General features: G+C 37.7%; 1 protein-coding gene across 1 annotated transcript in view; it reads right to left on the bottom strand.

Moving 5' to 3' along the window:
- The window catches only part of MEIKIN (meiotic kinetochore factor), a 67,715-nt gene that overhangs the window by 23,649 nt on the left and 16,306 nt on the right, over positions 1-27,760 (bottom strand). The window contains exons 6-10 of the mRNA XM_058677813.1: positions 27,582-27,701; positions 22,270-22,309; positions 14,104-14,168; positions 11,813-11,883; positions 2,391-2,471 (exon numbers count right to left, since the gene is read on the bottom strand). Of these exons, the coding sequence (XP_058533796.1) occupies positions 2,391-2,471; positions 11,813-11,883; positions 14,104-14,168; positions 22,270-22,309; positions 27,582-27,701 (377 nt within the window). The remainder of the gene's footprint in view (positions 1-2,390; positions 2,472-11,812; positions 11,884-14,103; positions 14,169-22,269; positions 22,310-27,581; positions 27,702-27,760) is intronic.

Here is a 27,760-nt window from a genome sequence, read left to right as displayed (position 1 = left end):
TATTCCTCACAGATAATAAGCAGAAATAACATGAATAACCCATAAACTAATTGGTAAACAAAATATAGCATATCTACACAGTGAAATATCAATTCAATTATAAGAGCAATAAAATAGATACTTGCTACAAAATGGATGAACTTCAAAACTTTATGCCAACAGAAAGAAGTCAGAAACAAAAGGCCACAATATTATATGACTCCGCTTATGAAGAACCAGAAAGAACTAATACAGAGACAGAAAACAAGGCAGTAATTTCCAGGGACTGGAAATTGGAATTGGGGGATGCAGGTGTGTGCTAATGGTGTGATGAAACTATTTTTGAATTCTATTGTAAGATATCATATAGCCTTGTGGGTACACTAAAAATCACTGATTGACACACTTTGGCATGTTGAATTTTATAAAATATGAGCAATAACTCAATTTAAAAAGGTATTAGTATTTATAAAATTGTCAATAAATTTGTTCTTCAGGAAAAAAAAAATCAATTTGGCACATTTAATCCTTATCTAGAGATTGTAACACTAAATAAGGCACATATTTTGTGGAAAAAAACCATTAATTCTCAGAACACTGAAAGGACTGTAAACAGAGTGTTAACAAAGCTCTTTCTCACAGCAACAGCATCTATCTGATCTTTGGTTAATGCTGTAATTTTGCTACAAGAAGGGTAAAAATGCCAGTCTATCACTCCACACTATCTCCTGTGGTATAAAATTCCCACTGAAAATTATGCCTCTGGGTGAATAACAAATTTACTGTTAAATAATGCTATAAAACATAATATGCTTTGGGTTCCCGGAGGCCAAGGACTCTTGTAGTTGGCATGCTCCTTGTGGGCACCTTTGAAGTTGTGTCTATGTGTTGTCACAAAAGAGTCTTGCATATGAGCTGCCCCCACACCGCTATGTGGTTACAACACAGACTTCCGTTGGGGCTGCTCCCACTGAAAAGGAACACCTGCAGCTGCTACCCTTTGAACAAGAGTTAGTCCCACTGTTTAGATGAACCTAAATGAATCCTGTTCGGGAAAAGTTGTAAAACTCTTGGAAGTAGATATAAGAAAAAAAACCCTTTTAGAGGTAATTATATGACACAGACTTCATAACAGTGGATGTGGAGATGGTTTCTTGTCTACGACACCAAAAGCAGAGGCAACAAAACAAAGTTAATAAACTGGATTATATTAAAATGAAAAACATTTGTGCATCAGAGTAAAAAGACAATCATAGTAGGAGAGAAAATACTTGCAAATCATAGATCTGATAATAGATTAATATTTAGAATATATAAATAATATATATAAATACATAATATAAATATATAAATAACTCCTATAACTCAACAATGAACAATCTGATTAAAAAATGAGCAAATGACATGGCTATTTCTTCAAAGAAGATATATAAATGGCTGAAAAGCATACGAAAAGATGGTCAATATCACTGACTATTAGGGAAATGCAAATGAAAACCATAATGGGGGAAAAACACCATAAAGCAGCAAGTAGTGGGATAGAAAAAAAGGGACCTTTGCAGCTTGGCAGGGACAATGCAAAATAGCATAACAATGGAAAACAGTATGGCAGCTTCTCAACAAAAGTACGAATGGAACTACTATGTCACCTAGAAATTCCACTTCTGTACATACACTCAAGAGGATTGAAAGCAAACACTGATGCAGATATTTGTACGGCCATGTTGAGAGAGCGGTATTATTTGTAATTGCTGAAAGGAGGAAGTAAATAAAGTGTCCAGCAATTGACGATTGGATAAACAAACTATGTCATACACACATAGGTGATGTTATTCAATCTCAAAAAAGAAGACACTTGCTGTGTGCAGAAGAATCTCAAGTGTGGATGAACCGAAGACATCGTGCTAGGTGGAATATGGTAGTCATAAAAGGACAGTTACTACAGGATTCCACAGGCATGAGATACTGAGAGCAGTCAAGCTCATAGAGATAGAGTGGTGGTTACTGGGGCTGGAGAAGGGTCTAATACAGAGTTACTGTCTTTAAAAGTCTAGGGTTTCAGTTTTGCACCATAAAAAAAAGTTACAGAGATAGTTGCTGTTGTAAGGTGCACAATAATGTGAATGTACTCACACAGGGCATTTAAAATGGCTAAAGTTCCAAATTCATTTTATATATATTTTGCAATAAGTAAGGGAATAAAAAAAGAATCCTCATTAATATTATAAAATTCTTCCTTCTCCATTACATGTATTGCACTACACAAAATATTTCCAATGAAAGTTTGTATATACAACAGAAAAATACAGATATTATTCTCTATAGGCAATATTCCCTAGAATGACAAAAACAGAAGAGCTGAGAGAGGAGTCATAAAACGGATACTACAAACAACAAATACCAACACTTACCACAAAACTAGCAGTCTCTGAAGCTGGAGTACTTGTTAACAAGTCTGTACTTTTCTTGTCAGTAGTGGAGGAATTTGTTCTCTATAAATGTTTTATGAGACAGGATAATGAATAGCAGAAAGAAATGCACTATTTTAATATAGTAAAATCACGATTTAAAGTTAGTAGACTAAATTATACTATGTAATACCAGTAAAAATTTCTACCTGCTAATTTTAATTTATTTTATAGAAAACAAAAGGATTTTTATTTCTCAGCTGGGTCAAACAACTCCCAAGGGATCTCTAGGTAGAATAACAACTATGTAAGAACACTCTGAGGGTCTGGCATCGTGGTGCAGTAGGCTAAGCTGCAGATTGCAATGCTGGCATCCAGTAACAGAGTGCTAGCTCGAGTCCTGGTTGCTCCATTCAGCTCACTGTTAATGTGCCTGAGAAAAAAAGTGGAGAGAATTCAAGTATATTTGGGTCCCTGCCACTCATGTGGGAAACCTGGAAGGACTTCCAGGATCCTAGCTGCAGCCCGGCCCAGTCCGAGCTGTTCTGGCCATCTGGGGAGTGAAACAACAGATACATATTTCTCTCTCTTCATTCCTCCATGTCACTCCACCAATTAAATAAACAAATAAATTAATCTTTTTTTTAAGGAATACTTTGAAGTTATTATCAATTTAGGAAAAAATGCTGGAGTGTTAAATTAGGCAACCGTGGTGTTACTGTCTTTTTTAACTGCTGAAACAGATATTTTGCTTTCAGAACGGTGTGATTCCTGGAGTACAGTGCAGACTTGTTTTCTGTTTCCTGAAATGTAAAGAATCAGGTAGAGACAAGTGGACACATCAAGAAAGAATAAGTACCAGAATGAAGATAGAAGGAGACCAAATCCAAGAACTAAAGAGAGTGACAGTGAAGACGGGGAGGGAACAGAGGAAGAGGGGAAGAAGTGGAACATTGCGGGGAAGGGTCGGAGGAGGAGGAAGTGGGGAAAGATAGAAAACTAAGAGAAAAACAGAAGCAGAAAAGACAGAAGAAAGGCAGATAAGCCAGACACACTAACTTAGACTGTGAGCACAAAGATTAAATAAAGAGAACACTCTGTGTGTGTGTGTGTGTGTGTGTGTGTGTGTGTGTGTGTGTGTGTAACACAGAGACAGAGAGAGAAACCAAGAGAACAAGTATGCCAGGCATCAAGATAGAAAAAATCTGAGACAGCAATGCCAGGATAAAAACAAAAACAAAGACAAAAACTCACATAAACAACAAAAAGAGGTAGAGAGAAAGAGCAAGACAGAGGGAGCTAAACTCTCTGAGATAAAACCTGAACACAGCAAACACAGAAAAGTTTGTGATAGGATTCTCTTTCCCTATCTTTTCTTCCACTCTTTCTTTTCCTTCTGATTTAAAATCTCTTAAACTAGGTGTTTGTACAAGGCGTAATCTGGAATACTCTCGGGGGGAACATTTTTTTTAATTTGTGGGTACACTTGTCCAGTACACTATGTCAGTTCTCTAATTTATTAACTGTATGATCTTGTAATGTCTTTATCTGAACAACAAGGGTTATTCTAGTATCAGGGATTGTTGTGCAAAGACTACAAATAGCTTGTATAAACAGAATGTATGGTGTCCAAAGAGTAAGAGATACGCAGAGAGAGCTATGCTTATTCCAACACTGTGGCAGCTTTGGGAGCTCTGCTCAGATCTCGCTGCACAGAGCGTGCTGTTCTGGATCAGCCAATAACCTGCGCCCCGGGAGCTGTCAAACCTGCTTCTACCTCCATGTGGAGGGCACCATCATCTCAGGACGTGCCCAGCCAAAGTCTGGGCCTAGCAGACCGACATGACACTTTCCTAATGGACAATCTTTGGTCCAAACTCCTCTGGGACAGAGCTTCAGTCGGCTCTGCAGTGAAAACAGGCGCTCCTGTTCACTCTGCTTCCTTGCTGCTCCCCTTCTCAGGTGTTAGTCACCCCCTCCATAAACCACTTGAACTTTCCATTCAAACTCAGTATCTATCTCCTCATGGTTCCAGTGACACAGTTGTCAAGTGTCCAATTTTAAACACATCAGAATGTACATAACTATTAAGTATACAGCTTCCTTTTACTTTACTCCTAGATATGGTAGAAAATTACACATTTAAAGGGAGCCCACACATGTATAGTTAACTGATCTTTGACAAGAAAACTGAAAACAATCCAGGCAAAAACTCTGGACTATTCAACAAATGCTGTTGGGACAACTGGATAGCAGCTTGCAAAATTAAGCAAGAACCACACCTGTCACATATTATGAAAATCAACTCTAAATGGATCAAGGACCTAAATCTACAACCAGAAACCATCAAATTATTAAAGGAAAACATAGGAAGCACACTCCAAGAACAGGGAAACACTTCTTAGAAAAGACACCAAAAGCAAAGGCAATCAAAGCCAAAATGAACAAATGGGACATCAAACTAAAAAGCTTCTGTACAGCAAAAGAAACAATTAACAACGTGAGGAAGCAACTAACAGAATGGGAGAAAAATTTTGCACACTGCACAATACACAAATGACTAATATCCAGGATTTACAAAGAGCTTTAGAAACCCAGGGACAGCAAGTAAAACAACACAAAACAAAAAAATCCCTATAACACAACAGGCAAAGGAAATGAACAGACATTTTTCAAAAGAACAGATTCAAATGGCTAACAGACATATGAAAAGATGCTCAGGCTCCCTAGCCATCAGATACAAATGAAAACCACGTTGAGGTACCACCAGTGAGACTGGTCTACATTCAGAACTCAAGTAACAGCAACTGCTGGCGTGGATGTGGGGAGAAAGGCACCCTCCTTCACTGCTGATAGGAGTGTAGGCTAGTACACCACCATGGAAATCAGTATGGAGAGTACTTGGAAAATTGCAAATAAACCTGCCATATGAACCAGCTATCCCGCTCCTAGGAATATACCCAATAGAAGTGAAATCTGCATATGAGAAGGGGATCTGTAATCCTATATTTGCAGCAGCACAATCCACAATAACAAAGACATGGAAACAAACCAATGTGCATCCAAAGAAGAGTGGTTAAAGAAACTGTGGTACATCGATTCCATGGAATATTATTCAGCTATTAAGAAGAATGAAATTATACTATTTATAACTAGGTGGTCCCAACTAGAGATCATTATGCTCAGTGAAATTAGTCAATCACAAAAGAACAAATACTATATGTTCTCTCTTATATAAAGAAATCTGCATGGAAAGTGTAACTTCAATAATCTGATCCATACTGTTTTCTGTTTGGCTGTATCCCATGTGTATTGCTGTTTTTTATTTCAGTTTTGTTAATTCCAAATAATTTCTTTTCTCTTGTCGAATCCATCACTGAGTCATGGATTACATGGTGGCATCATCTTTCCCAAGAGACTTTTGTGTTTCCTTTTTGTCATCCATGTGTTGGTTACTAAGTGGTGAGTTTTTCATGGTGCTGTAATTTGTTGTTGATGTTGTTGTTGTTGTTGTTGATGATGTGGCTGTTGTTTTAACTCATACCAGTTGCTGACCTTGTTTCACGGCTTCTCGATTATGGAAATGTATAGTGATGGAATATGGGGTCTACCACATTGTCTGTATCAGCAAAGTTGGGGTACATTTAAATAAGATACTGATAGAATTATGATTCCTTATGAAGGACAAGACCATTGTAGTAAAATGGGAAAAATCTGTTGGGGGTTGGGAGTTTGGAGGGGAATCCCAGCCTATATGAAATTGTACCACATAATTCAAAATTCAAAATTAAAATATATGTAAAAAAAACTAAGGCAAAAAATTACACATTTAAGTGGAAGCAACCCAAATGCCCATCAACTGATGGATAATAAATAAAATGTGATACATCTATATAATAGAATTTTTTTAATATAATAGAATATTATCTAGCAAATAAAACTTACAAAGCTGCAATATATACTGCAACAGGGATAAACCTTGAAAAAACTGTGGGAAATAAAGTCCAGATACACACATACACACAAAAAAATTGTATAGTTCTAAATATTCTCAGTAAATATATTTTCTTTTTATAGTGTCTAAGTATTAGTGCTTACCAATGCAGGTTCCCAGGGCTGAGGCAGCAGAACTTTTGTAAAGAATCTTCCTTCACTGTTTTCAAGAACAGAACCAGGGTGAGATGTTGGGTCCTTAATTTTCACATGAGGAGCATTTAATTCTGTTTGAAAATCCATACCTCCCTGTTTGGAATCCTTTTCAGGGTGAAAAATATTTGTAATCATTAGACACATTTCCCACTGCTATGAAAACATTTCTAGTGTTTGCCATATGTTCTATTGTTCTTTCAGTTTGAAAAAAGGATTTACAATTAAAGATAGATGATTTGCACGGAAAAAATGCTATATATACTTAAATATCTGTTGAAAGGCAAAATAGTTTGAAACACTCAATTTAAAAATGTTTCCAACCACACTTAAGGTAGTATCTCTCCAAGAGTGTTTTGTGAAAAATAAAATGAAAATCAAATTTATCAATTTTTGAAATTTAAGTTTAAGGAAAGCATTAGATATATGTATGTAATTGTCTTTACTATACAATAATCCACATGTAAGAAGCTAACATCCCTCCTGACAACCAGAACACAATGTGCTGCTAGTTAACTTACCTCTACAGTGAGGACTGCAGATCACTAAGGAACTCTGTGCCCTAAGATGTTTAACTCCTCTTTTGCTTTTAAGGTGTATTTGCAATATTTCTCAAAGTTTAAACATGTTCAACATCAACAGTAAGGTGCAGTTTAAGTTGGGCCATGAAGAAACATGGTAGGACTTTGAGTTGTGTAGATAAGGGTATGAAAAGGATGATAGAGAGAGGAAAAGGGAGGAGGCAGAAGTGATGGAATGTATGTCTCAAGATAAGGACTGTGAAGTATATGGACAAAGCATGAGGTATTTACTATCCTCTGATGACTTCTTCCTTTCCTTGAGCTTTTCACATCACTCATGTATTTCCATTTTTATTTTGTTCAAAACACAGGCACAGCACAAGGGAAAAGAGGGAGGAATTTATAGTGAGATTGCAGGATCACAAGGGAGTTCTATCTCTAGTTTTCCAAAGAATCTCCTTAGTGGCTGTACTAATTGACTCTTCCATGAACAGCACGTAAGAGTTCTCTTTTTGGGTGGATACTGGAAGGGGCACAGATTAAGTTAATGCTTGTATTAACACACACATATACACACATATATGTAGGTAAGTATATACATTAACACACACATATATAGGTAAGCATGTATATACATGTATTTATCTATAGGATCTGTATAATGGAGGCAAGTATATCATGCAGTAGATATACATTGCAGTATGCATCCCTACTTCTGAATAAAAAATAGACTCCCAATGAAACTATTAAACAGATTTTGACACTAGAATGCTGGACTTTGTACCATTCTCTATATCTACAATGTCAGTAGACACTTAAACAGAATGATGGACTTGTGACTGTTGTTGAAGGACTGAACTATTGTTACAATATAGGGGCAAACAGTGTGAGGATGCAGGGGGGAAGGGAAGATGGAAGGGGAAGGCGCTGCATCATAAAAAATAAAGAATTTTTTTTAAAAAAGCTCATGCTTGTAATGCTGCCATCCCATATCAGAGTTCTAGACTGAGTCCCAGCTGCTCCATTTCTAATCTAGCTTCTCTGGAATGTGGTTGAGAGGCAGAGATGATGGTCCAACTACTGGAGCTCCCTGTCACCCAGGTGGGAGATGAGGATGGAGTTTCTGGCTTCAGAAATGAAACAGCAGAAGGAAGATTATTTCTCTTGTTCACTCGTGCTCTCTCTCCTTCTTTCCCTATTGCTTTGCCTCTCAAACAAATAACCAAATCTTACTCTTTTAAAAGTCCACATACTTGCCAGCATTTGTTAGTTTTTCTTTTTCTATGTCCTTCTGGTTTTGATTTCCACTTCTCCAATGGCAAGTGATACTCAACACTGTTTCATATATTTTTACTTTAAAAAAATGTCTATTCATGTTTTTTGCTCATTTCTTAACCAGATTAATATTATATTGTTGCCATTTTATGAGATGTTCGTAAATTCTGAATATTAATCTCTTAACAAAGATATAAATTGCAAATATGATCTCCCATTTTGCATGATGCTGCTTAATTCTGTTGTTTTTCTTGCTTGTGCAGAGGTTCGGATATAATCCCATTTGTCTAGTTTTCCTTTTATTGTCTGAACTTTGGGGCTCTTTCACACATACACCACACACACACATACACACATACACACAAATCATTGCTTTTTATCAATGTTTTGAAGTATCTCCCTTTGTTTTCTTGCAGCAATTTCATTCTTTCAGGTCTTATCTCCTGGCCTTTGGCTCCATCGTGAGTTGATTTTTGTATATGACTAAAGGTAGGAGTTTAATTTCATTTTTCTATATATTACAGAATTTTTCCAGAACCATTTACTAAAAAAAGACTATCATTTCTCTAATGTATATTCTTAGCATTTATGTCAAAAAATCATCAGTATGTATGTGGATTGATTTCTGAGTTTTATATTCTTTTCCATTGCTTTATGCCAGAATTGTAATGTTTTCATTACTGTAAGTTAGTAGCCTTTGAACTAAGTATTGTGATGTCTCCAGCTTATTTTTTTTTCTATCCCTACAATCTCTTTCCTTCCTTTTTTCCATCGTTTTTTCCTTCTTCTTTACTTCTTTCCTTCTTCTCTCTTTCTTCTGAGTATCACTTTGACATCTCTGGATCTTTTTGGTTCCATGTGAATTTTAGGTTTTTGTTCCCTAATTCTGTACAGAATTTCTTTTCTATCACTTGGTGGGACATCCATTTTCTGAAATCAATTATCCATCTGTTCTTGGATATTGTCTACTTTTCTACATATTAATTAATTTTTAAAGAAATTCCTAGTCTGACAATTCCAACACTCCCTGCATATCTGACTCGGTTGTGACACTTGCTCAGTCTATTCAAACTGTGCTTTTTGCTTTTAGTATGCCTTGTAACTATTTTTTTAAGTGGACACAATAAACTAGGTATAAAGAATCATGGTGGGTAGAATTTTATCAATAGAGTTATAACATGTGTGAAAGAGGAGCCATTCTGTAGCCCCATGATAAAGTGTCACAGGATTTCTACTGAGTCAGAGCCACTGGGATGTGAACTTCATGGGGCCTCTCAGTTTTCTTTTTCTCCTCTTAGGTGGGATATGAGTTGAGGAAACTGAAGGTGGATATCTCCCTCCTCCCCAAGTAGGTCAGGCTCTGAAAGAAACTCAACACACTACACTCTGGGAAAATAATTTCTCTTGAGGACAGGTATAATTAATAAGTGGTCTGACTTACTTCAAAGTGTTTCCATCCCTCTCACACTACCAGCAGCATGAGGGAATTTCTTTTCCAATGCTCACTATAAAGACCTAACAGAGTTTCTGAAGATAAAATTCACAAAAATAGGAGGAGGAGCCTAAAACTGGCTCTCCCAGCAGTTTTTAACTGTAGACCATTATTCACTTGGAGTTGTCAGAAACTCACACATTTAGTTCAGTCTTTGCTATTCTGGTAATGTCCCTTTATAGATTTCAATTTATGGATTTCTATGCTGTTTACTCGTAATTTTGTGTCTTTCTGTATACTTCTTCAATAGGTGTAGCAGTTTTCTGTACAATCTCATTTTTTTGATGGACAGAAATAGAGTTGGTGATTCTTCAGTTTTCTCAGTTTTTTCCTTCTTGTTGGTCAGAGGAGACTAAGGTTCTTAATACAGGCCTGAAAACTGAAACTCCACCCAGTGACTTTTCACAACTCCTTCTGACCACAGCCCTTCAAACAGCAGTTCACATTTTTGACCACTCTCCCTTTTTCGGGTTAAAATACTTTCCACTCTTGTTTTCTACAATACCATATTCAGTATATTTTCATCTTCCTCTAAAGGTTGTTTTTCCTGCTCTATATGAATCCATAAAAGCTGCTCATAACAGAAATTAAAAAGTCCATTAAAAAAATCATCTGAAAGGAAGAGTTTTAGACAGGAAAGCAGTTAGAGAAAGAAATGTTCCATCTAATGGCTCACTCTCCAAATTCCCACTGCAGTCAAGGAGCCAGAAATTCCAGCTATATCTCTCATATTTGTGGCAGGAACATAATAGAAGGTCCATTATCACTTCCTCCCAGATGTATTAGCAGGAAGCTGAGCCAGAAGCAGATATGGGATTCAGGTATCCCAATTGGCAGTGCAACCTGCTCTGCCACCACATCTGCCCCAGAAGTCTTCTTTTATACTTCTCACTTCCTCCTTTTTTTAAAAAAAATTTTAAGAGCTATTTATTTTTATTGAAAAGTCAGATATGCAGAGAGCAGGAGAGACAGAGAAGTTCTTCCATTTGATGATTCACTCCCCAAGTGACCATAACAGCTGGAGCTGAGCCGATCCAAAGCCAGGAGCCAGGAACTTCTTCTGGGTCTCAACTACTTTCCCAGGCCACAAGCAGGAAGCTGGACCGGAAGCAGGGCTGCTGGGATTAGAACCAGTGCCCATTTGGGATAGTGGTGCATGCGAGGCAAGGACTTTAGCGCTAGGCTACTGTTCTGGGCCCCCTCTTCTTTCTAATACATTAACTCTTCAGGCAAAATTTTCTGGGACTCATTCTTATCTCTCCATCTCTGCTATATAACATCCTGAGCAAAATCACCACAATCTCCTACCACAAATCTTTGTAATTCTCTACTAATGATTTTCCCTTGCTAATACTTTTAACCTTTTCCAGTTTGTTCTCCAACCTAAATATTGGCAGAATATTGCAACAGAACTAATACAAGTTATAGCTACAGAAAGACCTGCCACAAGTGTTAAAAAAAAAAGCTGATGAAACTCTAAACCTCCATTTTCTAAGCTAAAAATAGATGCAATAAATATATTAACTAATTGGCTGACTAGAATGAGACCAACAGAATATATAATTAGTCAAAATTTCGTTCAGTTTCTGATAAGTACAAAATAAAGTCCCTCTCCGCCAAAGATCTTCAGATTTCAAGCATTACATACCAATTCACAAGTAAGCTTCAGAATAAAAGATTACTCCAGCTGTAATTTCTTATTTTTATTTTAAATTCATTAAAATAAATTTATATTCATCTTTAAATTATTACTATACTTCCCATTCTCTTTGATTGTATGTTTATCATGTAAATCAATATATATTCATGCATATACTGTATAGGTTCTTTTTTATTTTACAAAGCTGAATAATCTAATTGCCAAGCTCCAAAAGTAATTTTAATTATCATCTTAAATAGCTGGAAAAAAGGATCTCTATGTAAGAGTCAATTCAAGATATCCTTTTTATTAAAATGTATGGTTTATATAGTTACTCTGCTTCAATACTTGCTTTTTCCTTTGCTTTTTCAGAGACTGAAGGGCAAGCTTTCTCAGCAAGTAAAGCCTCACAAGTTGCATTATCTATAAACAAAAGCATAGTTTAATATTCTAATTATTGAACTATCATTGACTATACCTATACAGAAAGGAAAGGAAATTAAAATTTCATAAAATAAAAACACAAATTTTGACTGTAATGACTGCCTCTATAATGATTTAAGAAGAAAAACTTATGCTGAACATTCTGACTTGCTTCCTATAGGAGAAAACATACTTAAAATATCTTTGTTTCAAGAGTTCTAGATTTAATAGAACTTTCACTTGTATCAAATTAAAATTCTCCATTATCCTACCACTTCCACTATCCTGTATATTTACATTCTTACTTAAAAAAAAACAAAGGTCTGTTCTATATTTGTCTGAAAGTCAGGGTGAGAGAGAAAGAGAGAGAAAAAAAGAGAGAGAGGTCTTTCATGCACTGGTTTACTCCCCAAATGGCCACAATGGCCGGAGCTGTGCTGATCCGAACCCGGGAGCCAAGAGACTCCTTCAGGTCTCACATGTCGATGCAGGGGCACAATGAACTGAATCCTCCTCCAGCATTTTCACAGGACATAAGCAGAGAGCTGAATTGGAATTAGAGCACCCAGGGCACAAATGGGCATCAATTCGGAATGCCAAAGCCTCAGGTGGAGTCCTAGGGTACTATGCAATAAGATCATTGAAGGCAGGAATGCAATAATTTCTTGATTCCTTAACATTTAGTAAAAATTCTGGTACACAACTAAAATAAAGTTGTAACTGTTAAAGAATGTGTTAAGTATATCTCTAAACAAGATGTGATTAGAGTTAGTCAGCATATACAAGTAAAAACACAAAGCACACGTGATTTCAGTATCACTCTTCTGCCCTTCATTCATGCCGTATAAATACCATGTTCTACACCCAACACATAAGTTTTCCTTGAGAAAGAAAGGTTAAAAAAAAAAGAGGGCCTTTGGTGCCTCTACCACTTTACTTTTTAAAAGATTTTTATATTATTTTATTTTATATTTTTATTCTATTCTATTATTCTATTATCTTCTTATTCTATTCTATTCTATTCTATTCTATTCTATTCTATTCTATTCTATTCTATTCTATTCCATTCCATTCCATTCTATCCTTTTTGAAAGACAGATATACAGAAAGAAGGAGATACAGAGAAAATGATCTTCCATCTGCTGGTTCACTCCCCAAGTGGCTGCAGTGACCAGAGCTAAGCATTTTTGAAGCCAGGAGCAAGGAGCTTCTTGCCAGGTCTCCCACGTGGGTGCAGAGTCCCAAGACTTTGGGCTGTCCTCAACTGCTTTCCCAGGCCACAAGCAGGGAGCTGGACGGGAAATGAAGCAACCGGGATATAAATTGACACCCACATGGAATCCCGATGGATGCAAGGTGAAAATTTAGCCACTAGGCTATCACACCAGACCCACCACTTTTCAATACCTCTTTTCTTGTCACTTGTTTCGTTTCTCTTTGATCTAGAAATAATTCTTTAGGGTAGAAGGTACTACTTCTTCCAAGAGCTTGTACTTCCACAAGGTTAGTTATTCCTGTTACTAATCTCAATTATCAAAATTATCTTTATCATTTTTAGATTCACTGTTGGTAACATAATATCTGGCAGCTAGGAAATCCTCTTTAAGACAATTTCTTAAAGTGTTAATTATATAAATACATATTTTAGTACATACAAGCATTTATAAGCATCAAGAAGAAAATCAGTAGTTCTTCACATGTATTCCCAAATGCCAAAATACTTTTTGCAGAAAATAAGGTAGAATCTGAGATATAGCAAAGATTAATAAGAATATAAATCTCTTGCTAAGCTTATTCTAATAATTAATTGAGTATCAATAATGTGAGACACTTTGATCATTCCATTGTTTTTCAATTATATCTATATATCTATCTATATCTATATCTATATCGATATCGATATAGATATAGATATATAATTATGTATCTGCTTACTTTTCTTCCCCTCTAAAAACAGCAATCCACAAGGGCAAGGGAAGTGTACCCTTCCCACTGGTATACAAAACAATGGCTAGTATAGAGTACCTATTTAGTAACATGAATGAATGATGGGTCCTGATGGGATAGTTAAGACCCATTTTTCTAACCCTACATATCTTCACCTTTTCATTACAATCAAGAAAAAAAAGTACTTGGTTTCCTAGGTTACCAATTTTGCTAACACACACTGCATTGTGGCAAAAGTAAATAATAAGAATAATGAGTTTCATTCTTTATTACCTGATTTCAAATTTGAAGTATTCTTTGATTTTGAAGAAACATTTTGGTGTGCTGAGACCATCCCTCTATAAAACGAATGAATAAGTGTCATTTTCTTTTAGTTACTTCCAAGAATCTTCAAATAACGCTTAAAATGTTTATATGCAATTAATTGTCCTGTAGAAACAATCCAATTGGTTATAAAAAACATTATCATACCCATGCAAAAAATAGGCTAGTAAAAAAAGATAATATAGTGATACAATTAGTTGTATTAAACATTTGGTGTGGACTACAAGGCATAGTGTTTACAGACAGACCAGAGTTTAAACCCTAATTCCAGAACCCACACTTGAATGCTCTTAGGAAAGGTATGTAGCTTATCTGAATCTTTTTTTACTTACCTCATTTATGCAAAAGAGAGCAATCCTATTTCCTAGGATTCTTATGCTAAAAATGTCAAGGGATTTAAAAAAAATTTTTGATGGCTGTGGATATTAATATTTTTTTCTCTTTTTGTATATCTATGAATGAGACCACTTCAAGTTTTTGAGAGAGGACACTGAAAGCATAACCTTTGAGTACCTAAAAGGGATTTCTGAGGTGATTTCCTATAAAGACAATGGAGCTGAAAAGAAAATGTAAGAGGAACATTTTCTCAATTTCTGTTAATGTTTAATGAAACCACTGACTTCTGAAAACAAAAAAAAAATTCTTTCATATTTCCCTGTAAACTCATTCTGTCAAAATAGTCTTTTCCTGTTTCTGAATCAACTTTTAGGTTGATTTCTTTAAACCACTGTTTTTCTGGAATTATCTTGTAATAAAGTTATTTTTAGGTGATAAAGAGCCCAGCATCGCATCACAACTCTATTATCAAATGCTAACTTCTTCCTTTGCCCAGCTTGGACCTGACTGAGACTCATAAAATCAAGTGGGGAAAGCAATCATAGTTGCTTTCTTTGGTAGTCACTCTTCAGGTTCCACTGGATCTGACGGGAGTTTCAGAAAAGACAGGGAAGGTCTTGATCTTGATTGATGGGTCATGCCATTGGTGTCATGGGTGTGACAGACACGTGCTGACTCCAAACTGAAGGCTCCCTTGGAGATTTCCCGGTCACTAGTGTTCTCTCCACTGCTGATGAGCTTCTCAGCTCCTGTATCTGATGACAGAACATTCAGCCTCTTTTGATTGAGATTACCTTACCTGCTACAAGAAGCTATACTGAGCATGATTATTTCAAGATGATCCATAATTGTTCCCATTTATGGAATCCACATCTGATTTATATGTATTTTGTGCAAATCTTTATTGAGTGAATCTCTGAAGGCACAGCAAGATTCTTCTTTATTCTGACATAGTTTTGAGTTCCAGGGGATATATCCTGAAAACTTCAAAAGTTCTCTTGGAGTTTACTCTCTTCTGTCGAGGTGAGAGAGAGGAATCCTTGCACATGACATTGATAAATACTACCACAGAATAAACATTATTGATGTTTTCAGACTCTCAGTACATTCTCAACCTTTTTTTCAAACACACTGGGGATGAGGGATGCTGACACATCTTTGACCTGTTTTGATCTTCTGTTTCACAAATTCTACACAGACTATTTCTAAGTGAAAGAGAGGGTACTTGTTATACTAGCTATCTATTATTGTTATTATTACTATTTTTGTCTATGAAACCACTCTCAAACTCTAGGACAACATGAAAGTCATTTAACATCCTGCTACATTCCTCAAGTTCCCATGAACATATTTAGGTTAAGACAAAACTACAGCACAAATACCTGGCCTAGAAGTTACGATGGTAATTAAAGATGCCTACGTCTTAGAAGAGAGTGCCTCCACTCAAAGCCTGGCTCCAGTTCCTGACTCTAGCTTTCTGCTGCTGCAGGTCCTGGGAGGTAGCAGGATTGGGTTTTTGCCATCCATGTGGCAAACCTGGATGAAGTTTCTCAGCTCCTAGCTCCTACCCCGAGTCACCAACGACCCACTTTGTATACTTCAGAAGTAAAAAAGGGAATAGGAGTTCTCTCTTTTAAGTTTTACAATATGCCATTTAGCCTGGAAGATTATTCAAACAGAGGCTTGGGAGACAAGATGCTGGATAGTGGGAATGGCTTCTCTTCATTAAGTCCAAAATCTGGGGACAGAGGTAAAAATGGGCAGAGGATATTAGAAGAAATGAAGAAAAATTCATAGTAAATAAGCCACATGCAAAATCCCACCATTGAACACTAGCAGGAGATGTTCACAGAGGGTAAAAACAACATAAAAATAACAGCTTGGGTTGTTCAGGCAGACAAATGGCTTCAGCCTAACTCCTGTGCACTCGGAACAAGTTCTCAAGGTTTCACACACAAGGGCAACACAGTAGGCTTAGAGGCAGAACATCTGGCCAGGGTTCCCGGGGCACAGCGACTCTTGCAGCAAGGCTGCACTACGGCAGCCTAGCCAAAGTCTGGAGAGAGGGCTTCCATGAAATACAAAGGGTTTGGAGAAGCAGCAAAAGCCAAGTGAGGAACAATAATCAATGGGCGAATTAAAGCCTTAATTTTACCAAACACTGAAGTTCTCAGCAGAGCTTGGCCAAGTTACTACAAACTCTGCAGTATAAATCAGTAAAATTCCAGAGACAGCTTGTGGATTCCATGTACTCTCAGCCACAATCTCACCCAGCTTTGCCACAGGCTACATAATATCTGGACTTGCGCCTATACTGAGGGTGACTAACCACGCTGGGGCATTTCTGGAACTCTATTAGGAGCTATGTCAGAACAGCACACACACTTTTCTCTGCAGAACTCCCAGCTTTAAGTAGTTAGTAATTGGCTTTCTGCCTTATAAACATGTATATTACAGATCCATCATATGAATGGAATCATAAAAAAAACAGTTTTGTGTGACTTGCCTTCATTTAGCATATTTTTTCATGACTCATCCTTAGTACAGACTATATCAATATTTCATTCCTGTTTGTTACTGAATAACATTGTATTGTATGGATAAGCTAGATACTGTTTATTCATTTATCAGGAGATGGACAATGGGGTGCACCAGTTTTTTGGCTATTATGACAGCTGCTGTGGATATCTACGTATATTTTCATTTCTTTGGCCACAAATACCTAAGAGTGAAGTTCTAGGCTGTATTATAACTCCAAGTCTAAACTTTTAAGGAACTTCTCTGCTACTTTATAAAGCAGTTTCACCATTTAGAAGTCCCACTAGTACCAGCACAGTGGCGTAGCCAACTAATTCTACCCCTGTGGTGCCAGCATCCCATATAGGTGCTGGTTTGTATCCCAGCTGTTCCACTTCCTATGCAGCTCCCTGTTCCCTGCTCCCTGCTTATGGCCTGGGAAGGCAGTGGAAGATGGCCCAAAGCCTTGGAATCGTGCACACATGTGGGAGACCTGGGAGAAGCTCCTGGCTCTTGCTTTTTGATTGCCTCAGTCCAGCCATAGCATCCATTTGTGAGTAAGCCAACAGATGGAAGATGTGTGTGTGTGTGTGTGTGTGTGTGTGTGATTCTCTCTGTAAATATGCCTTTCAAATAAAAATAAGTCTTAGAAAACAAAAGTGCCATGGCTGGCACAGTGGCATAGGTAGGCTAATCCTCCACCTGCAGTACTGGTATCCCGCATGGGTGCTGTTTCATGTCCAGGCTGCTCCACTTCCAATCCAACTCCTTGGTTATGGCCTAGGAAAACAGTAGAGGATGGCCCAAGGCCTTGGTTCACTACACCCCCATGGGAGACTCAGAGAGGCTCCAAGCCCCAGCTTCGGATCAAGCTCAGCTCAGCTCTGGCTCTTGAGGCCATCTGGGGGGTGAACCAGAGGATGGAAGACTCTGACTCACACTCTGTAAAAATCCGCCTTTCAAATAAAAACATACATAACTCTTTAAAATATGTCCCACTATAATGCATGAAGATTCCAAATAAACATCTACCTTTCTAATTTTACTATTCTAGTTGGTAGTAAAGGGTATGTTTTTCCTAATGACTAATGATTGTATTCATAGCTTCACGTACTTATGTCAATTTGTACATCTTTTGTGGACAAACATCTATTTAAACCCTTAGTTCCTTTAAAATTGGGTTTACTGTTCTTTTATTGTTGGGCTGTTAAGAATTCCTTATATATTCCATATACAAACAAGGTTCTTGTTAGTTATGATTTACAAACATTTTCTCCTTATTTATGTTATATTGTCAAGTAACAGAAAATAAAGGATAAATGTTAATGTGATTTCACTTTATTCTATCACTTATGCAAAGTAGGTAGAACTGCACACAAAAGTCAGTGTGTAAAGTTTTCCTTATTTTATTTAACTAGCAACAGATGGGGAATTACTATAAAGTGTTCATGGAATTCTACAATCATAAAACTGTAATTTCATAGTTGGAATAAACTTTATGTACATAAAAAACACATTTTAAATATGGGTGCTGCACAATAGCCTAGCAGTTAAAGTCCTTGCCTTGCATGCCCCAGGATCCCATATGGGCACCAGTTCTAATACCAGCGGCCCCACTTCCCATTCAGCTCCCTGCTTGTGGCCTGGGAAAGCAGTCGAGGAAGGCCCAGGGCCTTAGGACCCTGCATAAATGTGGGAGACTTGGATGAGGCTCTGGACTCGTGGCTTCAGATCTGCACAGTTCCAGCCATTGAGACCACTTGGGGAGTGAATCAATGGATGGAAGATCTTCCTCTCTGTCTCTCCTCCTCCTCTCTGTATATCTGACTTTACAATAAAAATAAATAAACCTTTGAAAAAAAATTTTTCTCCTATCATCTGGGTTGCATTTTCATTTTTTTCATAGTATTTTCTAATTGTTTATGAAGTTGCAGTAACTTTTCTGTAAGCGCCTTCAAACTCTTTCAAGGTTGAGGTCTTTTTTTCCATTTTTATTGAAAAGGCATATCAGATGTATGGAGAGAAAGAGAGACAGAGAGAAAGATCTTCCGTCTGCTGATTCATCCCCAAGTGGCCGCAATGGCCGGAACTGAGCCAATCTGAAGCCAGGAGCCAGGAACTTCTTCCAGGTGTGCTGGGTCCCAAGGCTCTGTTCCATCCTCCATTGTTTCCCCAGTCCACAAGCAGGGAGTTGAATAACAAGTAGAGCAGACAGGACATGAACGGGTGCCCATATGGGATCCTGGCACTTGTAAGGTAAGGATTTACCCATTGAGCCATCGTGCCAAGTTCTGATCACATACAGCACAAGCTGAACTCATCAGCCCTCAAAGTCATTCACACCAAGACATACACTGGCCACCTCCCTGAACTTAGATCCTGTCTCTCTTACCCAACCCAAGCAGTCCACGTGGCCCAGTTACATGATGCTCATTCTTCTACAAATACATGGATAAGGTGGGCAGGAGGGAAGAGTGGCAGAAGCAAAAGATATGGGAAACATTTGTTTCAAAATGGAATGATAAAAGGTTGCTTGAAAACATTTTAACTGATACAGTATTTGAAAGACAATTATATGAATAAAACGTAGCTATTGGTCCCAAGTGCCATGGAGGGGTCAGTCTGCTCTGGGTTACAAGAAAAATCGAGTCATATTTTGTGGAAACTCTTTGTGCAATACTGAATATTACAAAGGGGACACAACTCATCTTTAATCATCACAATGAGCAGAGATTTTTTTCACACTACCTACAATAGAAAAAGTTAGATAAGAAGCTTAATTCAATTTATTAATATAATACAATCATTTTAATCCACAGGTATTCACTATTTTCCTCGTAATACTACATTTCATTGGGACATGAATTTAAAACAAAAAAATATGCCTTTCAGTCATCTTACTCAGACAAAAAAAGAACAGCTTGGTGATTATGCTGAGACCAGAATAAAATGTCAATGTTATATAATTGCATAAAGCAACACTTGCAGGAAATTGAGCAAGAACAGAGCAAGTTTGAAACTTTTAAAATCAGAGATGAGCAGTAGGCATCTGGCACTGCCACTAAGCTGCTGCTTGGCATGCTTGCCTCCCACTTTGGATGGCTGGTTCAAGTCTTAGTTCTTCTTCCAATCTCACATTCTGCTATTAAGCACCCTTAGAGGCATCGTAGGGTTCAAATACTTGGGTCCCTGATATTCACATGGAGGCCAAAACAAGTTCTAGGGTCCTGGCTTCAGCCTGGTCACCCCCACGTTGGAACACTCGAGCAATGAACCAGTGAGCCGATGATCTGACTGTCTCCGTGTTTATCTCTGTCTTTCTTTCAAATAAGCATGTTTTTAAAAAGTTAAAGAAACTTTTTAAACCAGTTCAATGTCCAAATTTGCAATAGTGTTCATTAAAAGCCAATGTAAATTTAAACTTTTTAATATTTATTTATGCAGAGAGAGAGAAGAGGAGATCTTATATCTGAACCTCAAAGAAAAAGCATAATAGCCACAACTGGGCCAGGCTGAAGACAGGAGCCTAAACCCCATCCATGCTCCCACAGGGCTGCCAGGGACCAAGCACTTATGTCATCTTCCGCTGCTTCCCCATGAACATCAGCAAGAATCTGCACCAGAAACAGAGCAGCCTAGACTGGCACTCTGATATGGCATGCTGGCATCACATGCAGCAGTTTTTTTTATAAAGATCTATTTATTTTTATTTGGGAAGGCAGATATATAGAAAGAAGGAGAGACAGAGAGAAAGATCTTGTGTCTGCTGGTTCACTCCCCAAGTAGCTGCAACAGATCAAGCTGAACCAATCCAAAACCAGAAGCCTGGAGCTTCTTCCAGGTTTCCCACATAGGTGCAAAATCCCAAGGCTTTGGGCTGTCCTCTGCTGCTTTCCCAGGCCACATGCAGGGAGCTGGATGGGAAGTGGAGCAGTCAGGACATGAGCCAGCACCCATAAGGGATACTGGTGGATGCAAGGCAAGGACTTTAGCCACTAGGCTACCACACAGAGCCCCACATGCAGCAGTTTAACCCACTCTGACAATAACACTGGCACCATAATGTAAATTGTAAATGCTTGACAAAGTGAAGCGTAGATACACAAATTCAGCTCAAGCTAAACAATTTATATAAGCTCAAAAATATGCCAGAAGAATTTTTAAAATGTCACCACATACATATGCTACGGAGTCAAACTGTGGAGTCAACTTCATCTATTTTCTTTCACACCGTGTTGCACCACTCACTCCATCAACACATCTGGTTAATCTGCTCTTAATATATTCCAAAATCTGGGCCCAGCACGCTAGTGTAGTGGCTAAAGTCCTCTCCTTGAACGCATCAGTTCTAATCCCGGCAGCTCTGCTTCCCATCCAGCTCCCTGCTTGTGGCCTGGGAAAGCAGTCGAGGATGGCCCAAAGCTTTGGGACCCCGTACCCATGTGGGAGACCTGGAAGAAGCTCCTTGCTCCTGGCTTTGGAGTGGCTCAGCTCCAGTCATTGAGGCCGCTTGGGGAGTGAATCATTGGACAGAGGATCTTCCTCTCTGTCTTTTCTCCTCTCTGTATATCTGACTTTCCAATAAAAATAGATAAATCTTAAAATATGTATATATATATATGTGTGTGTGTGTGTATGTGTATATATATATTTATATTCCAAAATCTGACCACACTCACTACCACAACTCTGATTTTTTCTGGTCTATAACCAGTCCCTCTTTCTTGGATTAGGAGAACAGCCTCCTAACTATAATTTCCCCATTCCTTGTCTCCCAATAGCTTGATCTCAGAGCATCAGCAAGGGTGATCCCTCTAAAATGTAAGTAACATCATGTAATTCTTCAAAGCTTCCCAACAGGCCTACATTGTCCTACAGTGTCTTATGGGGCTGGGCCACCTGCTGCTCTCCGTGTCATTGACCCCACTACACTTCCCTGACCATGTTACTTACAGTTGTAACCTCAATCCCATTGCTCTCTACCCTTGTCTATTTTTCTCTGTAACATTCATTACTGTCTAACAGAGCATAAGTCCACTTATTTATTTATTGTTCATTTTCTCCATTTTCTTACACTAGAATGTAGATTCAATTAGGGCAGAGATTTTATTTTTAATATATTTTGTCATGAATAACAGTCCTGAGGCATAATGAATACCTAAGAAATGCTAAATGAGTCTGTAGACATGATATACTTGTGATAAAACTATTAGAGTATGAGGTTTTCAAAAGCATTCCAAATCTAAAATTTTTAATCCTTACTTTTTCCCATAGCACTTCTGATAGTCTTCTGAAGAAGTTCCTAAGGGGAAAAAACAACTTGTAACCCAAAGATTAACTAGAGACTAAAATTAGGTTAAAAAATAAATATTTTTCTAAGATATATGGTTACAATGCATTTTATTTTTATAATTTTATTGTTTTATATTTTATGTCTTCCCCTTACATTAAGCAAAAGTAGTTTCTGAGCTATCAAAGTAAAACAAAAAATGCTGTGAAAGTATATGACAGAACAATCTATCACCTCGTAGACAGCTTACAATTTTGAAATATTATCTATTAAAAAACTGACTCCTACAACTATCTTTTCAAATACACCAATTTTTAAAAATGTATCTATTTATTTGCTTTAAAGACAGAGAGAGAGATCTTTCATTTGTTACTTCATTCCCTAAAATTGGCTCAATGGCCATGACTCAGGCTGAAACCAGGGACCAAGTCTCCATTCTGATCTCCCATGTGGGTGGCAGAAGCACAAGTGCTTGAACCAACTTGCGTTACTTTCCCATGTATATTAGCAGAGAGTTGGACCAGAGGCAGAACAGCCAGCAACATTCCAATAAAGGATGTCAGTGTTGCAAGTAACAGCTTAAGCCATTGCATCACAATGCAAGTCACGGAAATCTACCAATTTATTATCCATATTTTAAATATAAATAAAATTTAATTGATCAAATTAAAAACTAATTGTTGGGTACTTGGAACTTAAACTTGGGCCTCGTGCTTCTTAGTTTGATATTTAATATCTAGACATACATACTGGTAGACTTATTAGTCAAGAGAATGTCTCCAAGTCAATATTTTACTACCCCAGGCATACTAGGATATTACTAAGAATATAAAAAAAGTATGAGATTAGTCTTCTAGGAGCTGCACTATTTTATGACTTAAATTTAACTATCCAACAGAAAGCAGAGGTTAAGAGCCTCCTAAGCATTTTCTTGAGAGCAAAGTTTTGAAACATACAGGATTGCAGTAGACACTTACCATCTAGCATTCACTTTGTTTTTGCTAACAGCTCTCTGATACTTTTCATGATGATCTAGGCCTGGCCTATAACTCAACACAGTGAAAATCCTGCAATCTCCCAAGCTTGACTGGTGTATAAACTAACTGAAGCCAACAAGAAAGGTTCTGTTCTATTCAAATAGCTGGAAAATAGAGACAATTTTCACATTGGATTTGAAGTTATGACAGAACAATCTGCATTATAAAAGGACATGCCTGAAAGTGTGAGCTATATAAAATGGATCCTGAGTTGGGATATGGAGAGGTATAGAGTTCTTCTGACATCATTTGAAACCCTGTATCATGTTATATATATATATATCTTTCACTGTTAGAATTTTCAGGTAAAAGTTAAAACAAAAAACTTGAAAACTGAGCATAACATTGAAGACAAGGCTTCCAAATACTGCTAGAAACATTACTATTCAGATAGCTGTCAACTTTCCCATAAGGACCCGATTCAATATTTAATGCTCTACTTGATACTTGCCCTACTTAGTGGATGTTAGATTTGCCAGGCTGTTCAGACCAGAGATGGTCTCCCCAAGAAACTGATGAATTTATCTGGGCAATAAGATGCTGGACTCTACGCTTGGTATATGCTTGCAATGAAAGAATCTTGACTGAATTTGAACTGTAATACTGCAAACAATGTGGAGGAATCCACCATTGGGGGGGAGGGTACGGGGAGGGGTTGGGGGAATCCCAGAGCCTAGGAAACTGTGTTACATAATGCAATGTAATTAATAAAATAAAATAAAATAAAGTAAAAAAAACCACTGAAAGCAAAGATTTGCCAGGCTGTTGGGATACAGATGGCTAACTCAGTACTGGTAAAACTGGGTACAAACAAAATGGGAGATAACACTGGTAATCACTGCCTGAGATTCTGCCCAGCTGACTCTCACTTCTACACTTCTTTGCCTCAGACACTGCCCAAAAGACCTTCCAGTGGGCATTCTTGAATCTGTTACAAACAACTGCAAGGGAGCTTTTTCTCATCCAGGACCACTTTATTGTGGTGGATATATAGGTCTCTGCATGAATGCGTGGCTCTCTCTCAGTATAAAATAGACAACTGCTCACAACTTGGGGTGGGGATTTAGGATGCAGAGGAGATTGAAGCCTTATTCCAAACCTCCCACCTGCTGCCCAGGTGGGCTAACATCCTACCTTACTATGTTGTCTTTTCTACAATGAAAGTCTTTTCTAGCTTGATCCACTGTTTTTGCACCTTCTGTGGACCTGTATCTTAGATCTAACAAAGGCGGCTGTAATAGAGAGGTTAATAACATCCATTCCTACCCCAATTCTCTTTTTCCCTGGCCTTCTACCCTAATAAATGCTAGGAAAGCAGAATACTATGTTTCTCTTCCTCCCTGGTGGTAGATATGAACATGACCCAGTTCTGGCCAGTAGACTTAAATAGAGATCTGCTAGGGAACTTCTGGGAAAGCTATTGATCTTCTGATAAAAGGAAACATAAGTGGTTACTATTGACCTTCCACACTCTTTCTTCTAAGAACATGGCTGTGATGCTTAGAGATTTAGCAGTAATCAACCTACAACTCAAGGATAATAAGCCAACACACTTCGCAACCAGAAACACAAACAGCGTAGGATCCTGAAGATATTAATGAGATTCTACACTAGCTGCGGACTGCTATGGGAAAAAACCCCCTATATAAAAATTTAAAAATTCTTACATGACAAAAACACTACAAATAAAGCCAACTAACCTGGAGGAAAAATATATATACACTATTTTTTTTACATATTTTATTATTAACACAAAAATGTTAATATTATTAACATACAAGTAACTTCTAAATATTGAGGATAGGGGCTGGCTTAATGGTTAAGCCATTGCTTGGGACACTGCTATCTCATTATCAGAGTGCTGGTTTGAGTCCCAGCTTCTTGGCTTCTGATCCAGCTTCCTGACAATATTCCTGGGAAGGCAGCAGATGATGGCCCAGATACTTGGGCTTCTGTATGCAGGAGACCTGGTTGCAATTCCTGGATTCTACCTGCTGGCTTCAGCAGATCCAGTCATGGTTCTTGCAGCCATTTGGGTAGGAGACCAATGGATGGACATTTTCTGTCTCTCTGAATCTCCCCTTCTCTCTGCCACTCTGGCTTTTAAATGGACAAGTCTTTAAAATATTTACTTTAAGTGATAAAACAACAGAAAGGAATGAACAGAAAATCCACACAAAAAATAAAAATGAAAATGCCCCTCTAGCATATAAGCAATGTTTACATTAATCTAAAATTAGGGGAATAAAATAACAGACATGACATTTCTTTACAACTACAATAGCAAAAGTCTTTTTCTTTATTAATTACATTGCATTATGTGACACAGTCCCATACGCACTGGGATTCCCCCCACCCCTCCCTGTGCCCTCCCCCCCCATGGTGGATTCCTCCATCTTGCTGTATTACCACAGTTCAAAATCAGTTGAGATTCTTTCATTGCAAGCATATACCAAGCATAGAGTCCAGCATCTCATTGCCCAAATTCAACGGCTTGTTGGGGAGACCATCTCTGGTCTGAAGGTAGAGCCGGCAGAGTATCATCCCGATCAATTAAAAGCCCCGACATAACATCAGCAACAATTTACGTCATGGAATTAATTGGCATAGTATTGAGCAACCAACATGTTAAAAAAAAAATGCAGGTTCTTTACCACATACTGTGACTCCTTCGCCAACACTTCAACTTTGGTTTATACATGACCGGGTTCTACACACCTTAAAATGGCCATAGGCTACCACTCAGCTGTTTCATGTCTATTTTCATTAACAAAAGTCTTAAAATAAGACAGTACATTCTGTTGGCAAGGATATGAGGAGATAAATACTTCTGTCCTCCACTAGTGGGAGTGCAAACGTTTATCCAAATCCTTCTGGAGGAAAATCTAGCAACACTTGGCAGAACTAGACATTCACATATCTTTTGATTAGTCATCCAATTTCCAGGAATCCAACTTGAAGAAATATGGCCAGTAGGATGAAAATATGTATCTTGAGTTTATTCACTACAGTGTTATTTGAAGTGACAAAATATTCAGGAATAACCTAAATACCTAAGACACAGGAAAGTAGTGTGTAAGACAAAGGTACATCTGTTGAGTACAGTATCACGTAGCTGTAAAAAATATATATGTGTGTGTGTGTGTGTGTGTGTGTGAGGGAGTACTCCATAAACCCATAAGCAGCACTGGGATGTAGGATATACTTAACTAAGTGAAAAAGCAAAGTAAAAAAGAGCACTGTCCTCCATATAACAAATAGGAAAACAGAAGAGAACAGAAGCGTTCCACTTATTTGCACGAAAGAAACACAGAAAAAAATTGTACAAAAAAATACAAAAATCAAAGAGACCATTCCCTTCACAGAAAAGGTAGAAAATGGATCAAAAGAAGATGAGAATGGGATAGGATAGCATGAAGGAGTAAGATAATTTTCTGAGAACATCTTTCATGTAGAACCACAGTAAGATATCACATAGTTATATATGCCCTCTGAATAAATAAAATTAAACAGCACAGGAAAACTCAAAATGGATCCAACAATAACAAATGAATCTAATTATATAACAGGTGAGCAATATTTTTCTTACACCAAAGGAGGTAAGAAAATAAAACTAACCTATGTAACTTTCAGAAATAGCATTTTGAGTGGACACTGTTAACACACACAAAAAAGAGGCAAGCATGCATATTACAATCTATATTACAAATGTGCCTTTTCCAGGAGCCTGGGTTAATAATTCTGAAACCACTCTATGAATAGGGGCACTTTAAAAAGTTAATAGAAAACAGAGTGAAAAATGAGTTTAGCAGTTGTGGCACCTGCATCCCACTCCAGAGTACCCGGGTTCAATATCTGACTCCAGCATCACACTTCATCTTCTAATACTGACCTCTAGGAGCAGCAGCAATTATGGCCCAAGTAACTGGTGACTACCCACTATGGCATGAAGCCAGCCCCATGTGACGTGGGTGTCTTCACTGGTATCATGATCACTAAGCCCAAATACCTGCCCCTGTGACTTTCCTATAAATTTAAGGTTAGCTCAAAATAAAGTTACAGAAAAATAAATCTATATGTATTTAAACTGCTTGTTCAATATTATTTATAGACAAAGGCAATCTCTATTCACCTAGTTTGGACCTAGTTTGGAAATAATTCAAGAGAAAAAAATATTTTATTTTTCCAATGCAGATGAATGATTTTTTTCCTCATGACCTGAAGAAGACACGAGTGCGACGACTCACCCAAAATGGCGGAGAGGTCTGAGAAGTATGGCAGCTTCTCCACTGCTACTGCGTGACTGGTCTCCAGGAGAGTGGAATTCTTGCACAGCATGTACTCTTCCATCTTGGGGCACTCCCACACTGGAAAACACAGGAAGGAAACGGACTTTGAACCACAGCCTTTATGTGACAGGCTACCT

This window comes from Ochotona princeps, chromosome 19 (genome assembly GCF_030435755.1).
Source record: "Ochotona princeps isolate mOchPri1 chromosome 19, mOchPri1.hap1, whole genome shotgun sequence".
NCBI classification, from domain to species: Eukaryota; Metazoa; Chordata; class Mammalia; order Lagomorpha; family Ochotonidae; genus Ochotona; species Ochotona princeps.
Note: the sequence above shows the minus strand (reverse complement) of the source record. Positions and strands in the feature narration are given on the sequence as shown.